The sequence below is a fragment of the Frieseomelitta varia genome, unplaced genomic scaffold (genome assembly GCF_011392965.1).
Source record: "Frieseomelitta varia isolate USP_RPSP 00005682 unplaced genomic scaffold, Fvar_1.2 scaffold_608, whole genome shotgun sequence".
NCBI classification, from domain to species: domain Eukaryota; kingdom Metazoa; phylum Arthropoda; class Insecta; order Hymenoptera; family Apidae; genus Frieseomelitta; species Frieseomelitta varia.
The window spans coordinates 1-15,192 of record NW_025110377.1 but is presented as its reverse complement, the minus strand read 5'-3'; the positions used below and the strand labels follow the sequence as shown (position 1 = coordinate 15,192).

Sequence of the window (15,192 nt, the reverse complement as noted above, 5' to 3'; positions counted from 1 at the left end):
AAAACACAGGGATATTCCATACCGTGCATCAATTTTATTTAAAGTTCAATTATAAAATGTTATTGCGTATTTACATCGTAATAGGTCCGCATTGATCAAAGAATTACAAATCTTTACTCAGTTTTTCAATACCAAATTTTGAATTTTTTTTTCTTTTTCTTTTGCAATGTAACCGTTGTAACGACATTCAATCATTGAGCAACATAATGATCATGTAATTCTAATATTTTCTTTTTTTCTCATATATATATATGTATGTATATATATATATATGCACGCGCGCGCGCGCGCGTGTGTGTGTATCACGTATAAAACAAAATAAACATACATATCATGTACAAGCGTAATTTATCTTTTTTTTTCTTTCTAGAAACTACTTCGGTTATACAGTGAAGACCATAACTGTATTAACGACAATGAAAAATTGTTGATAATTTAAGTTGATATAACTTTGGGAGGGAAAAAAAAAGATCGCTGTATGATCATTTTTTATAAAGTTGTATCAGTTTAAATTATCAGCAATTGTCGTTTACACAGTTACCTTCTTCGCTATAAATGAACATTTGAAATGATTACTGTTTAAAGCTTTTGATTTCACGCAATTTAATTTAAATATTAACCTTTCAATCCAACTGCTTGCTAATTACTTATGTCTTTTCATTTGCAATTTCTTTTAACGCCGGGATAAATATATACATTATGTACTTAAATATACTGCAGTAAAAAAGGAACTGTATACAATACTCAGAACCATAAAAATTATACAAAAGTAAGGAAAAGCAGTATCTGAATATACACTGTAAAATTGAATAATAAAACAGGAGTCATAATATTAACAATGTAACAACCTTGAATAAATGCAAGATACAATAATCCTCGAGCTAAAAGCGTTCAATTCGCCTTTTTTCTAGAAATAAAATATAATCTACTTCACTGTAATTAGTGATGGAGCTACATATTTTACAACATTATTGCACTAGATTTATCTTTCATTCAAATTAAATACAGCTTGATTAGCAAAAGCCAAAATAACAATACGTTTTTACAGAACAGGACACAAATGTAAAAATTTGTAATAATGTCCTTTATCAAATACGTATTATAAATGTAATACGCATATAATAATAATACGTATTATAAATAATTTACGAGAAACTAAGTTGAAACTAAATTGAAAAATCGCACCCGTCCTATATATAGTATGAATATGAAAATTTATATGCAAAATTTGTACTAACACCTTATATACTTAAACATTTTCACTGAAAAAATTCAACGCTATTGATTGTTGATGGTTAGTCCTTCAAGCCAAATGAATCTTTAATTTTCGTTAATTCGTTTGGTCGAAATTGTTCATTTGATGTTTATGGTTTTCTTCAATATTTATATTCTATTTACTGTCAGCCCATTGGCCTGACATTAGGCGTCATTGCGATTTCATTGACACTAACTTTCTTGAACGTGCTCGCGCCTCTGTACGAATATTTGTATATTCAAACCAGAGGATATTTGGAATTAATGTCGTATCACGTAATAATAGATATTCTGATATCCGCCTGAAAATAACATTCGAAGGTAATACAATTTTCTATAAGGCCAAAAAGCTTTTTTAATGATAACTTACCATGACACAATTATAGGAAAAATTGGTGTAAGAACTACGTGTGTAATTGCAAACCATACTGCTCCTAATATAAGACCTATGAATGTACCCCACAGAACCTGAGAGTTAGTATGATATAATAAATAAACTCTACTGTATGTCATTAAAATAGCAACAATTATACAAGCAGCTATGACAGTAATCCTCCAAAATTTTTCTGAGATGCTGCTATTATTAGCGTGATGTAACCTACAAATGTACACACATATTTATAAATATATATAAAACATGTAACAAATACTTTCGGAAGATTGGATTACCTAATGCATATGAAAAGCGTAGTGTACATGGCAAAAAACCAAATGAATTGTGCATGCATTGATGGCATACCATATTCAACATAAACAGCATTGCGTTTCATTGGTCTTGCTTCACAGATTGTATGTTTTAATATAAAATTTATACACTCGTTAAATATAACACCACTAAAAAAACTAATCTGAAAAAAAATTATCTTACATATTGAAATTACAAGCATATTAAATTAATTAAGAACTTACACTTACTGTGTGCAAATCTCTTCTAAATAGGATCAATGTTATAAAACCAGCTATAATAACAAATGGTATCAAACTTATCAGGGCTAAAAATTTTCCAAATAAATCACCTGCAAATTAAAGGGAATTTAAATAAATAACTTTAAATAACTTTCAGAGAAACTAGATTTTAATACGGATACGTAATGTCTAAAAGCATCAAGTCTTAAAACGTTGTTCTTGAATAAAATGTGTTGTTGGGGGTGTTCTTGATAAACATATGTATGCAAAAGATTGAAGTAAACAAAAATTACTCAATAGACGGGAAAAATGAATCAATCGGAAACAAAATTTTGATTAAAAAGTATATGCGACGTTTGACTAATTTACTTTAAAGGTACAGTACTTTCTAAAAAAAAAAAAAAGGAAAAAAACATTAAGTGTACAAAAAATTTTTATATAATGCGAGGAAAAGACAATGAAATTATCCTTTGAAAAATCCTTTGAAATATTTACCTTGAGGATATTCGACTAAAGTAAGAGACAAAGGGATCCATTCGGATTTTTTGACAGTGTCAGCAAAGCGTGATTTAATTTCATAAAACGAGTCGTCATCTAACGATGCCATGTTATCGAAATATTTGAAGTGACCATAACTCGGACAACTCACCGCGCAGCAACAATCATGGAATCTAAAGAATAATGGTAGAGACCTGAGTAGAATAATTTCAACGTGCACACAGTTTAACAGATATCCGAAAAAATAAAAAAAAATGATTTTCTTTATATCTTCTAATATACAATCATACATAATCCTGCATTATTACATCTTTGTTATAAATTTAGATTATTACGTATTTAATTTAATACCACGTATAAATATTGATAAAAACAAATAAAAAAAAAAAGTTTTAAGTACCCGCAAATAATAATTCGTGAGAATCAAAATAATTGAAAAATACGGTCTCTGCTATGTAATATTACGTTACTATTTAATCTCGAATCGTATTACGTGCAATAAGCGTGCAAATTTTTAATTATATCAACAGTAAGAACGCGTACGTACGTATATAAATGTAATTTTTTCTAACGGTTTCGCATTCTTGTTGTATAATATTTCGTAGCATTCGAACGCCAGACAAATGTCTACAAAATATGAAATTGAATTATGCAGCCTCAACTAGTGACTTGAAAACGCGAAGTTACTATCCCGGGTTTGGGAAATGCATTGTACACTGCGTAAGAAGCGGGAGAGGTAGCGAATTGGATAGTTGTTTGCTGCTTTGATCGATGTTTGCTTCCTGTTTGTGGTATTAATTTCACTCGAGAATCGTGCACAATGTGTATATTGTTTGTGACATTGATTTGCCGATCATTTTGCAATTCTTCTAGAACTTTTTAAGAAATTTCGTTCATCTTACGTTTGACTACGATCTGTACGCCTGTACAGTCGACAGAAATTTTTTAAACTATGTGATGAATTAATGTTTTAGGTAACGTACGACTCTTCGTATATTGTATCATTATTGTTATTATCGGCTGTGATATTGTGAATATTATTTATACCATTTGATGATGATAATATTAATCCATTACTAACGACGCAAAGTGTAACAATAACATTTGCAAATTTCGTATTGATATTTTATTTACATCTTCGTTTATCTTTCATTGCGAATCTTCACTTTTCTGCATATCGCGTATAATTACATATTAATGGAATATTTGTTTCATTCCTTTCTATTAAGAATATCTGTTTATCATATATATTGTTTTGATCATAGCTTTTGTATTGGAATGTTATATGACATTCTTTGAACCACATGGCATACCAAGATACTGCAAATTACTTAGCACTCTGTGCGAATAACCAACATGTGATAGAAGGTTTAAACGAGAGGCTGATAGGAAGTAGCATATCTCAATCATTATATGACCTAAACAATAGCAATAATAGTGTTACAGTTGAAAATGCAGCATCTGTTTCTCCGCTATTAAGTCACTATAAATATCATTGTTTCTCGCATTATGATAGTCCAGTCAATTTCTCGTCTTTACCAACGTATCTTCCACCCATTGGTGTATTTTGGGATATAGAAAATTGCCATGTTAGTATTAAATCTATTATAATTATATATCAGTGAAATGTATTATATAATATTGTCATATTTGAACGTAACACTTCTCATTATTTTATTTGCAGGTACCAAAAGGAAAGTCTGCCATAGCTGTAACACAGATAATTAGAGAAAAATTTTTTAGTGGTTATAGAGAAGCAGAATTTATTGTAGTTTGTGATGTCCTAAGAGAAAATAGTCGCGTTATGAAAGAATTGAATAACGCTCAGGTAAGCTAATCAACATGTTTTTTTTGAAGTTATTAATTTCAATGCTATAATATTGTGTTTATAAATTTTGTGTCTCAGGTTAATTTAATACATGTTGCTAGAGAAAGTAAAAACGCTGCTGATGAAAAACTCAAACAATCCATTAGAAGGTTTGCTGATATTCATGGAAGTCCAGCAGCTGTAATTTTAATATCTGGTGATATTAATTTTGCTCCTGACCTCAGTGATTTACGTTATAGGAAGAAAATTCATGTGATACTTATACATATGAGAAATGTAGCTGAAGCATTAATATTATGTGCCAATGAGCATTATGATTTCTCAGAACTTATGGAATCACTACCACGTAAAACTGCACAGGTAAATACTTGTTAATTTTCAAATTCGATAATTTTTTAGACTTTTCTTTAATAAAAGTGAAACACTCAGCTGATTTCTAATTTTGTAACTATAACTTTATACAATAAACTGTTTCAATATAATTGCTTTTTTATTTTTATATTTATTATAAATTTGTGTGTACTAAAAAAAGTTATGTGCATATGTATGTAAAGTAGATTAAAATATTAATATATTAATTATCTCTGTATGTATATATATACATATTTTAGTATCTTGTAAAGTTATAAATTTTTCAGACTACTACACATGATCTCATAGTTACTAACCTTCCTGAATATCAGGATGGGTCCATTAAATACAATTTGAAACAAATGTTCGAAAGTTATGGCGGTCAAGTGGTAGAAATTCAGTCAAGTACTGCAATTGTACGTTTTACTTCAAAAGCTTTCGCAGAAAGGTATATATTTATTATATTCTCATTTTTGTTTAATTTTGTACATATTTATGTTTAACTGCGTGGATAAAGTAATAACAATATGCTAAAATATTGCATTTATAATCACAATAGAAATAAACATAATATCAGAGATATTTTTATGTTTGAATAACCCGCCTATTAAGTAACCAATGAATTGTTCTTGTTTACAAACATTCTATTGGTCTGTTTAATGTTAACAAAAAAGATCAGCATTTGAAATAGTAGGGGTAAATACATAAATAAGATAGAATTTAAACAGCATGTAGCAATGTAACGAATTTAGTGGCACTGTAAGAAGATCATAATTTTGATTTGTATAACATATTTAATTCATTTATGTATGTAATAATAATTAGTGTTAAAAAATTGTTATTTCTTTGATATATTGTTATTATTTATCATTTTATTTATCTATATTACAATGTTGACGCGAACTGATAATTTTATTTATACATAAGGTAAGCTAATAACACAATTGCTAGTAGAAAAGAAATTATTACTCTGAAATGAGTGGAACCATTTAGCAGCGTGTATATATTAATTAAAATGCATTGAATTTCTTTGAATAATTAATCGGCATTATAAGTTCGTATTATAAATGTGTTTATTAAAATCTTCAAGGTCATTTATAGATACGATTGATTATCTTGTGTGTTGGCACTTTGTAATTACGGTTAACTGACTTTGCTTAATAACAATGTGACTCTTTTTTTTTATAGGGCTCTGAAACGTATAGATGGGAAGATTGTCTTTGGTTCGAAAATTTCTGTAAAATTTCAAAAAGAGAAAGCAAATCACTTTCAGAAAATTCGAGGTAATCTTCTTATTTATATAATAAAATATATGTGTATGTATCATTTATTAATAATGTGTTCTTATACTTTTAGCAAATTTTATAAATAGAAACGGTACCGTAAGTGAGTCAGAAATTATTACTAGTTCTCCAAAACAAATGTATAGTGCAAGTGCTGCGTTATCGGGTGGAAGACCCTTTCAGTTTTCACACTATCAGCCATCGTCGCCTGTTATTGGAACGTATTCTGGATGGAATGCTCAATGTACTTCTGCCTCAGCACCAGTAGGGTAATTGTAAACTACAGCTTTTAATTACAACTGTATTGATAGCCACAAAAATGATGAAAGTCCGAGAAAGAGTCTTGTAATCGCAAGTAGATAGTGTCCTCGTTTGATTTAGATTTTCGAGTCGCGAGTAGACATTATCCTTGCTCGATTTGGACGATGAAGTTATAAAAGCTTTGATCTTATCTGATAGAGTATCTAGCGAAATAATGAGAATTGCTGTAAATATTTAAAGAGTTAAAATCATTATATTTGTTTCTTTACAGGCTAGTTCAACCATCATCCGTTTTTGTTGGGAGATCGTATTCAAATAATAATAACAACAATAACAGCAATGTAACTTTTAATAGAACTTATAACGAACTTGCAAGGGCCCAATCTCCATTATTTTGGCAAATCTCTGGTTCCCAACAATTCGGTCATGTATGGGAAGAACAATATAAGGTATACTTTCATTGAAATTTTAGCTTTACGAACTGTTATAGTTGTAATTATATGTAATTTTTATTTGTTACTTATATTAATTTAAGGTGGAAAAAACGAAAGTACTTAGTAGAAGAATTCATATTCCGCAGGCTCGGGATAATGTAAATAATAATGTAGCTTCTCGAAACTCTGAAGGTTTAAGACGTATGAGAGGTACACATACTTCACTCGTTCAACCAGAATGGACTGGTACAAGGCAACAACATCCTCCATTGAATGTTTCTGCAAATATGAATGGAATTAGTATGTCAATCACTTCCTCTTTTTTCTCTAAAAAAATCTTCAATAATAGTTGACAAATTTTTAATACATATGGCAATCTTTAATACATAGCACAATCAAATTTTAAACGTCGAAGTTCATCTCCTATGTACGACTTGCAATCTCGAGAACGAAATCAGTGGAATGGACAGGTACAAATTAATTTAAGATCAAAATTAACAAAATTGAAATAGATGTTTAATAGCTGTCTTTCTGGAAATCGGCAGAATACGTCTGTACGTAGTACTAGAACACCGTCGCCTTACGAAAATACAGTACAAATGATAGGCCAACAAAGTAATCATACTTCACCTTATCATCCAAGTGATACGGAAAATGAAGAAGTTGAGGTACTTTTATTTTTTTCGTATTCTTTGTTCGCTCTTCTTATCCTCTTTTAACCGATTCTTTTAACTAATAATTTGTTTTTTTCTCATACATGTTAGAAATTTTTCAATCCAATAAATAATCATAATGGAACATCAACGAATAGTGAAATGCCTATAGAACTGCAAGTAACTAACTTAGACCAAAGTATTAATCCAAAAAAGATGAGACATATGCTTGTCTCTATTTTTATGGAACACGTGATGGTAAATATTTAGTATTAGAATTAGTATTATCGTAACATTAAATTTCTTTGCTTATTGTTTAATGTATGTTTTAGGTGTTAAATGTTTCTATTTTTACACAGTCTGATGGTAACTTTGCGGCAAGTGTCAAAGTACCTTCTTTATCAGACGCACAATATGCAATTTCTCAGTTACATCGTCGTAAAGTAGGATATAAACGTATTTTGATATCGTACGCTCATAGTGGTAGAGCAAGTCCCCAGGTTGTACGAGCACAAATTGTGATGCTGTTGCAAGAAGTACCTGGTCATAAACTTCCTCTTTTTAAGTTTCGAGAAATGTACGAGAGCCGTTTCATGATTTCTATCAGCGTTTCCGAATTATATAAAATGAAGGATGTTTGTATCGTTACGGAGGATCCTGGTGGTAGAATGGTTTCTCTTAATCCGGATCACAGAAACACGCCATCGCCTTGTTTTAATAATACAACACAGGTACTTTAAACTTTATTTGATATACTGTCATATACGATTCTAATTCTAGGTTCACGATGATGTATATCAAGCCGAGTTTAAGCTTTTCCGATAAGAGTGGAGTAATGTTATTCCTCTTATCGTTGAGAGGTGATGACGATAATCTAAAAGCGTTGAAAATTATTCTGAAATATCATAAATAATATTTAACATGTAAATGTGTAAATTATACACGGAGCATAAATGTTTATATATAATTTTCTAGGAGGATCAAGTAGAATTGCCATATTGTACTGTCCATACGTTAAAACCATGGTCTGATAAAGGATGGGCAGAACAAAAAGTAGCATCACTTCCTAATGTGAGAATTTCTTTAAAAGTTCTCGATCCACGTATACATCAATTACTAACAACGCATAATGGAAGTTTGCCATTGCCTAGGTACGTTATTGCATTGTAATTTTTAAACAGGACTTAATTACTCTTGTTTTCGTTAAATAATTTTCTTCATAATAAATTAATTTTAGTTTGCCAAATTGTTACGAGGCTGAATTTAAAGAAAAATTACAAGTAGTTATCAACGGAGTACCCTTAGAACATCTAGTATCTTGTCTATCCTGTGTTGAATTGAAACAAGGTATTGGTAGTGTAAAGTATCTTATATGGACAGGAAATAAAACTCATGAAAATAATCATGAAGGTAAGATCTTCGGTGATGGTTAAATTAATCAATGATTGATTAACATTGGTGTAACGTACCGTTTTTTTTTTTTTTTAGAGAATAAATGTGTGAGTTCTCCGCTTGCAAATCAATTAGCACTTTTCAGTCGTGAATTAGTCGATCTTCTGAAAACTGCTCCACACTGCCAGTTACCATTTAACCGATTTATACCCGCATATCATCATCATTTTGGAAGACAATGTAGGGTTGCTGATTACGGATTCACCAAATTAATTGATTTGTTAGAAGCGCTCACTCATACCGTACAAGTACGTAAAAGAATTAAATTCATTTGAGGTAAACTATTTAACTGGGTCTTTAAGGTCTTAATTATTTTAATTTAGGTGATGGGTGAAGGAAATAATCGTGTGGTTACTTTATCTCATCGTGCTCAAGTACGTCGTTTCACGTCTGATCTTCTGAGAGTTTTAAAATCTAAAGCTAGCAAACAAGTAGCACTTTCAGAATTTCCAAACGTTTATGCTAGAGTAATAGGTAAAGATTTTCAGCGGTATTAAACAATTACAACACAATGGACAAATATATAAAAGAAAAATATTTTTTTCTTTTTTTTTTAGCCAAACCATGGGATATTGTAGATTATGGAGTATGTGAAATCGAGGATATTCTCAATGAGGTATCAGAAAATACTGTGGTCGTTACTACGACCAATGGAGGAGACAAAATGATAGCTATTCCTAAGCGAGAACAAACTGCAGAAGAGATAGAACGAACAAAACAATTTGCTACAGAAGTACGTGATGTAAACGAAATTAAAAATATAAAAATATAATTATGTATTTATATTGAAAGTATTTATATTCTATTTAGGTTATTGAGTTGTTACGACACGCACCTCAATGCAGAATGCAATTTAACAAGTTCGTGCCATCGTATCACCATCATTTTGGTCATCAGTGTCGAGTGTCAGATTATGGCTTTACAAAATTAATTGAACTGTTTGAAGCGATACCGGAAATAGTTAAAATAGAAGATGACAGTTCTGGAGAAAGGCAAATTTCTTTGACAGAGAAGGAAGGTATCCGTGTACTTTCCGAGCAAATATCCAAATTAATTACCCGATCGAGAGGTTGTCTTAGTATTTCTAATATTGCACAAAATTTTTTACATCTATTTGGTTATGCATTAAAACCGGAATTATTCGGTTGTGCCTCTATGTTGCAACTTATGCAAAAACTTGGAGATACTGTGAAGGTATTTAAGACAAAACATTAAAATTATTATCACACATGTTCAATGTTTAAATTTATTAATTTTCCAGATTGTGTATTTGCCAAGTAGACCTGTAGTTATGATGATAGATAAATCTCACGTAGAACAATTAACTTTACAATCCCGTCGATTGTTAATGGATAAACCTCAGCATAAAATGCCGCTTCGTGAATTCCAACATTTATACGCTCAATATTATTTGAAATCGTGTAATATAGATGAACTAAAGCAAAATTTATCTAACGTAGTTCAAGTAAGTTCTTGTTTAATTTTAAGTAAATTTAGCCTTGTAAGAAGTTTGCATAACTGTAGATATAATTTTAGTTTACAATGGTGAACGACGAAGAGTTTATAGAACTTACACCGTTACATTCTTTTGCTTGTAATTTATATCGTGTAATGATGAACTATGGTGGAGTATTGAAACTTTCGCAGTTCGAGGCAGCATATCTGTCCACTATAGGTTCTGTTTGTAAACCTACAGACTACGGTTTTCCAACAATTTCTATACTTTTACAAGCATTACCTTGCACGGTAACAATAAACTTGTCACGGCGTAAGAAAAACATCATATATTTAAATAAAAAAGTTACTGGTATGTGTGAAAATTGTTGTTTTTACAATTTGTTTCAAAATATTCATAATGAAAATTTCATGTCTCTATATACTTTTATAAGCAGCTGTAGGTATGGCATTACCGCCAACATATACATCAGCATCGTCGTACCGCGATACAGATTCTAGTAACGAGTCGTTTGAAAGTGATTCGTCCTGTCACGTTAATGTTTCAAACAATTCAACTACGCTAGAACAAACAAATTGGTCAGAGCAAGTTACTGAAAATCAGGATTCTTGGAAACAGACAAATAAAGATAATCTGTGGTCGGAAGAATTTAATAAATCTTGGAGGATTTCGAATTCGGAAGATAGATTGATCAATTGGTCGTTGCAAGAAAACGGGAGTGAAAGTTTTCTGAAAAGCCTAATGCAAACACCAATTATACCTCGTGGTTTTCCACCTGCACCTCCTAAACCAGATTCTCCACCTGAGGTACTTCCTTAATAAACGTGCTTTTTATTTAATAACCTACGTGATAATAATAAGATTCTATTTTTTTAAATTACAGGAAGATGTAGATAAAAATCAGTGGGAATCATCAGTTTGGATAACACCAACGAAATTTACATATCCACAAGATGAACATACTACGAATGTACAGGTAAATATCACATATATACGAATAAATTCAATTATTTTTTTTTTATAGTTATTGATATATTTTCTTTGTGTTAGGTTCCTCCATTAATTTTACCTCCTTCTTGGAATCAAATAACATCCAACGATAGTAGCTTACTATCACCAACGAAAAATTTATTACCTGCTGCAGCTAATCCTTTAAATCCACGTACTTCGCCATTTTTCTCTTCCAAGCGTAGCTTGGTCATTGCCCCTCATCCTTCTGAATTGCCTCTTCCATCGTTATCACTAACTCCCAAAAAGATTGTCACTTCAGAGGATACTGATGTAACTGTTGAAAGTGTTAAGCAGGAAAAGATCTATAACAATTCCATAGACACTGTAAATCTTAAAAGTAACGGAAATGATAGTAGCAACATGGAAGACAGTGGTAGTAAAGAAAAACATAATGTTTCTGTAAAACAATGTAAGTAATTTTCTTCTTTTAATAATTGATCATTATTTAAATTTTAGAGTACTATATATTGAATAATAATGTTTCTTTTTTTTCTTTCCCCCAAGTATTTCCGAGCAAACGTCGTTTAGCTGCTCAATTTAATCGACCTATTGAGTCATGAATTCAGTGTGGGAACTAAGTATTTATGTACACTGCGGGAGCAAAAATGCAGATATCTAAGCACATTTCGCCATACGATGTGTGAACGGAGTTAATAAAAAAAGGGAATGTATTAGTATCTCGGTAGGCTGTCACACAGTGGGTTCAAATACCTATACGCCATTTTTTAAATGATGGTAGGTACCCTCCCCCCATTTATATATATAAAATTACGCTAATAATATATCGATTTGATACATATGGGATAGAAAACAGAATTTATTTTCAAGAGGTATGAAACACGTACGTAAAATACCTATATACTAAGTACCTATAATTTTTGATTTAAAAATTGTGAATAAGTGTGCAGCGTTTATACCGAATGATCTATACTGGTTGTATTGCGTGTCAAATTTATGTAATATTTTTCATACTGTGATATAGAATAGAAAAAAAAGAAAACTAATGCAAATGATAATGCATAAGGATGAATAGAATGTGAGCAATAATTGTACAAATTTTATAGGATTGGGCCAAAAATCTTATATTAAAAGTTACTATTTTTTGTCGTAATAATAAAGTTATATCTAAGTAAAATTTTGTAAAATGAGAAAATTAAAATCGAATTTTTTGTTCATTCATATTGTAAATGCCAAGTATACTTTTTTTTTGGCTGCATTAAATGAACGGATTTTCCGTCATCGAGATTGGCTCAACCCTATTGTTGTAGATTATTCTCATAAAAAATGAATTGTACTAGGAAGATCAACGTATAAACCGTCAAATTGTTGTTGCTTAACAATAATCGTACTATCAATCATGAAGTCCAAAACAATTCATTTTTATAACTTAACGTTAACTTTAACTTCTATTCGTACAATTGTTTTTTTCATTCGTGTCAAAGGATTCCTTTTCTTATTGTCTGTTCATTTTTTTTTTTTTTTTTTTTTTTTTTTTTTTTTTTTTTTTTTTTTTTTTTTTTTTATTGCGTACACGATACTTTGTAATTCTATTACGAATGAATGCTTTTTGAGAATTCCAATAATGATTGAAGTGCAATGTATGATATTTTGAACTGTCATACTACTTCCTTTTGTATAAATGAGAAGTTTTTAATTCAAGGAATCATTTAAGTTTAATATTAATATTAGTAAATCACTATTCAGTCAAACTCATGAAAATGGATAAAAACAGAAGCATAATATACAAAATGAAATTTTACGAATTCTATTTAAATTTTTCGAAGGGAATGTTGAATATAGTGATAGGCAATAAATATTTTATCGAAACGAAGACAAAAGCACCTTCGTATCCGTCAAAGTTTCAATATTTAATGTTACTTTTAGTAATGACAATATTATTCTAAGATATTTTGTTTTCAGTGTCAAGTGAAAACAGAGGGAGAAAAAAGATATTGATCATAACATTCATTGCAAGAAGTATATGATTAATACATTTAATATATGATACGAATGAATGGCAAGACAATTGCTCTCTTTCAAACATGTATAAATGATCTTGTTGATCTCATATTTTACTTTATCATTAAGAGGTATTTTATATTAAAAATAAAGTACATATACAATTTCGTGAACAAAGGGGAGCCAGATCAAAAATATTATTGCGAATTGTTAAATGTATTAGTTGCCACTGAAAAGATTGCACAGAAATTCGCTACATTGTTTGAGATATTATTAAATGAAAGAATCACAAATCAATTTAATCGTATTAAAATTTATGATTTGTTATAGGACAGTCATATGTATTAATATTTTTATCATGTTTTGCAAATCTAATTTGTATTAATTTATTCAGATCAAATGAAATAGCTTTGTTATATGTTGTATATTTATTATGTAGGAATGTGGGTTCTATTGTATTTTATATTTATGTGAAAAGAGTGATATAATTTTTACTTTATTTTTTAAATTGTACGAATTCGTCAATTTTGATTTTCTATTAGTCACAATAAGATTCCTTTTTATATTTTAAAAAGTTTTTATTTGTGAATTTAAAATATTTAATATTAAGCATATATATTTTTCGTAAATTATTTAAAACATTATTTATAATAAATTTTATTTTATTTATTATCTTAATAATGTTCTGACTAATAGAAAATTTAATTGGCCTTTATGCAAAAAAAAAAATGTCAAAAATGCGTAAGATACTGTAATAATTGCATAAGAAAGTTTTATTGTAATAACAAATACAAAAAAAAAAAATTACGAAGTATAAATAATCAATGGAATCTTCTGAACAAGTATTGAATAAAATAATTTGTTATACAATAAATCAACAAATTTTTGGTGTATATTGTTGTTATAAGTGGCAGAGTGAAAGTATAAAACTTAAAAATCAAATTTCTGAGAGCAAATTTTAAGTATTAGTTATACAATCGTCATAAAAATGAAAAATAGTACAGTCTATAGTACAATACATTAATTTATTTTACCTTTTTTTTTTTTTTTTACAGAGTATCTATCTACACAACGATGCAAACTCAGCATTGTCTCAAACCGAGATGTAACATGTACATTAATTTAATAATTTATATATCATATTTTTTATTACTTATGCCACTACCAACTGGACCATGACGTCGTTCCCAAATCATACGATGTTTCTGTTTCATATACGCATCAAGTACGCTATGTGGTACACCAATGTCTCCATCTGTATTTCATCGAAACGTAAAGATTACAATTAAAGTTTTTACACAAAGAGAATTTTATATATGTGTATATATATATATGTATATATATTCATACATTTTGTAAACCAAGCACCAGCTGCGTCTTGATAAGCTGTGTATAAGTCAGCACAAAATTTGTCTCTGTCTTCTATTCCGTAGTACCAACTACAATCTTCATACCGTTGCCTCAGTATAGCAAGAATCTCGTCATCGACTAGCCTAATTTCAACCCAATATTCAGCATTAAGCATTTAATTAACAACTCGGTAAAAGTACGGTTTCATACAGATATTTAACAAGAGATGTACTTATCACGTTCAAATTGGTGTTGTGCCTCCACACGACAGACCATGTCTTGCTCACGACACTCATCGATCGTTGGAACCCGGCGAAATTTCTGATGATACCATGGATAGCTCTTCTGATTCGGCACGACAATATTTTCTGTTAAAATAAATTACATACGTACTGTCATCGACCTTTTTGATAATATAACCAAACGACATGATTAGGTAATACCTCGGAAATACACGACTGGTGTGTCGATTAGATAAATTATTTTATTCATTATT

General features: G+C 29.9%; 3 protein-coding genes across 6 annotated transcripts; 1 reads left to right on the top strand and 2 right to left on the bottom strand.

Annotated features, from left to right (window-relative positions):
* Positions 1-16: 16 nt before the first annotated feature.
* On the bottom strand, positions 17-3,288 carry LOC122534526 (dolichyldiphosphatase 1-like). 2 transcript variants are annotated; one of them, XM_043665269.1, is made up of 7 exons: positions 3,206-3,288; positions 2,656-2,831; positions 2,164-2,270; positions 1,924-2,102; positions 1,625-1,852; positions 278-1,556; positions 17-238 (listed from the first exon to the last, which is right to left on the bottom strand). In XM_043665269.1, exons 2-6 carry the CDS (start codon positions 2,765-2,767, stop codon positions 1,427-1,429), a joined length of 756 nt encoding a protein of 251 aa, XP_043521204.1. In that variant the 5' UTR covers positions 2,768-2,831; positions 3,206-3,288; the 3' UTR covers positions 17-238; positions 278-1,426. The 2 variants fall into 2 exon arrangements, with proteins under 2 accessions (XP_043521204.1, XP_043521202.1); XM_043665267.1 differs by lacking the exon at positions 3,206-3,288 and having other exon boundaries at positions 2,170-2,270; positions 2,656-2,896.
* Positions 3,289-3,379: 91 nt separating this feature from the next.
* Positions 3,380-12,264, top strand: LOC122534525 (meiosis regulator and mRNA stability factor 1). 3 transcript variants are annotated; one of them, XM_043665264.1, is made up of 25 exons: positions 3,380-3,632; positions 3,924-4,247; positions 4,343-4,486; positions 4,565-4,846; positions 5,125-5,285; positions 6,026-6,120; positions 6,194-6,389; positions 6,653-6,830; positions 6,917-7,115; positions 7,206-7,285; positions 7,358-7,483; positions 7,580-7,726; positions 7,801-8,199; positions 8,444-8,619; positions 8,706-8,878; positions 8,957-9,168; positions 9,244-9,394; positions 9,478-9,653; positions 9,731-10,114; positions 10,182-10,385; positions 10,457-10,727; positions 10,813-11,183; positions 11,260-11,352; positions 11,427-11,796; positions 11,892-12,264. In XM_043665264.1, the coding sequence occupies exons 2-25, from the start codon at positions 3,963-3,965 to the stop codon at positions 11,945-11,947; spliced, it is 4,929 nt and encodes a 1,642-aa protein (XP_043521199.1). In that variant the 5' UTR covers positions 3,380-3,632; positions 3,924-3,962; the 3' UTR covers positions 11,948-12,264. The 3 variants fall into 3 exon arrangements, with proteins under 3 accessions (XP_043521199.1, XP_043521200.1, XP_043521201.1); XM_043665265.1 differs by having other exon boundaries at positions 3,381-3,632; positions 7,361-7,483; XM_043665266.1 differs by lacking the exons at positions 3,380-3,632; positions 3,924-4,247; positions 4,343-4,486; positions 5,125-5,285 and having other exon boundaries at positions 4,652-4,846.
* A 2,088-nt stretch (positions 12,265-14,352) lies between these two features.
* Positions 14,353-15,188, bottom strand: LOC122534528 (NADH dehydrogenase [ubiquinone] 1 beta subcomplex subunit 10). The gene is made up of 4 exons (XM_043665273.1): positions 15,140-15,188; positions 14,929-15,064; positions 14,697-14,839; positions 14,353-14,601 (listed from the first exon to the last, which is right to left on the bottom strand). Exons 1-4 carry the CDS (start codon positions 15,186-15,188, stop codon positions 14,477-14,479), a joined length of 453 nt encoding a protein of 150 aa, XP_043521208.1. The 3' UTR covers positions 14,353-14,476.
* Positions 15,189-15,192: the final 4 nt, after the last annotated feature.

Coding starts and splice junctions, on each gene's coding strand:
- LOC122534528 (XM_043665273.1), bottom strand. CDS start 15,188: ATGAATAAAATAATTTATCTAATCGACACACCAGTCGTGTATTTCCGA. Junction 15,065..15,139: donor ACCAGTCGTGTATTTCCGAG/GTATTACCTAAT, acceptor TTATTTTAACAG/AAAATATTGTCGTGCCGAAT. Junction 14,602..14,696: donor TGGTGCTTGGTTTACAAAAT/GTATGAATATAT, acceptor GATGAAATACAG/ATGGAGACATTGGTGTACCA.
- LOC122534526 (XM_043665269.1), bottom strand. CDS start 2,767: ATGGCATCGTTAGATGACGACTCGTTTTATGAAATTAAATCACGCTTT. Junction 2,103..2,163: donor GAGATTTGCACACAGTAAGT/GTAAGTTCTTAA, acceptor ATTTTTTTTCAG/ATTAGTTTTTTTAGTGGTGT. Junction 1,853..1,923: donor ACGCTTTTCATATGCATTAG/GTAATCCAATCT, acceptor GTACATTTGTAG/GTTACATCACGCTAATAATA.
- LOC122534525 (XM_043665264.1), top strand. CDS start 3,963: ATGGCATACCAAGATACTGCAAATTACTTAGCACTCTGTGCGAATAAC. Junction 9,654..9,730: donor CAAAACAATTTGCTACAGAA/GTACGTGATGTA, acceptor TATTCTATTTAG/GTTATTGAGTTGTTACGACA. Junction 11,353..11,426: donor AACATACTACGAATGTACAG/GTAAATATCACA, acceptor TCTTTGTGTTAG/GTTCCTCCATTAATTTTACC.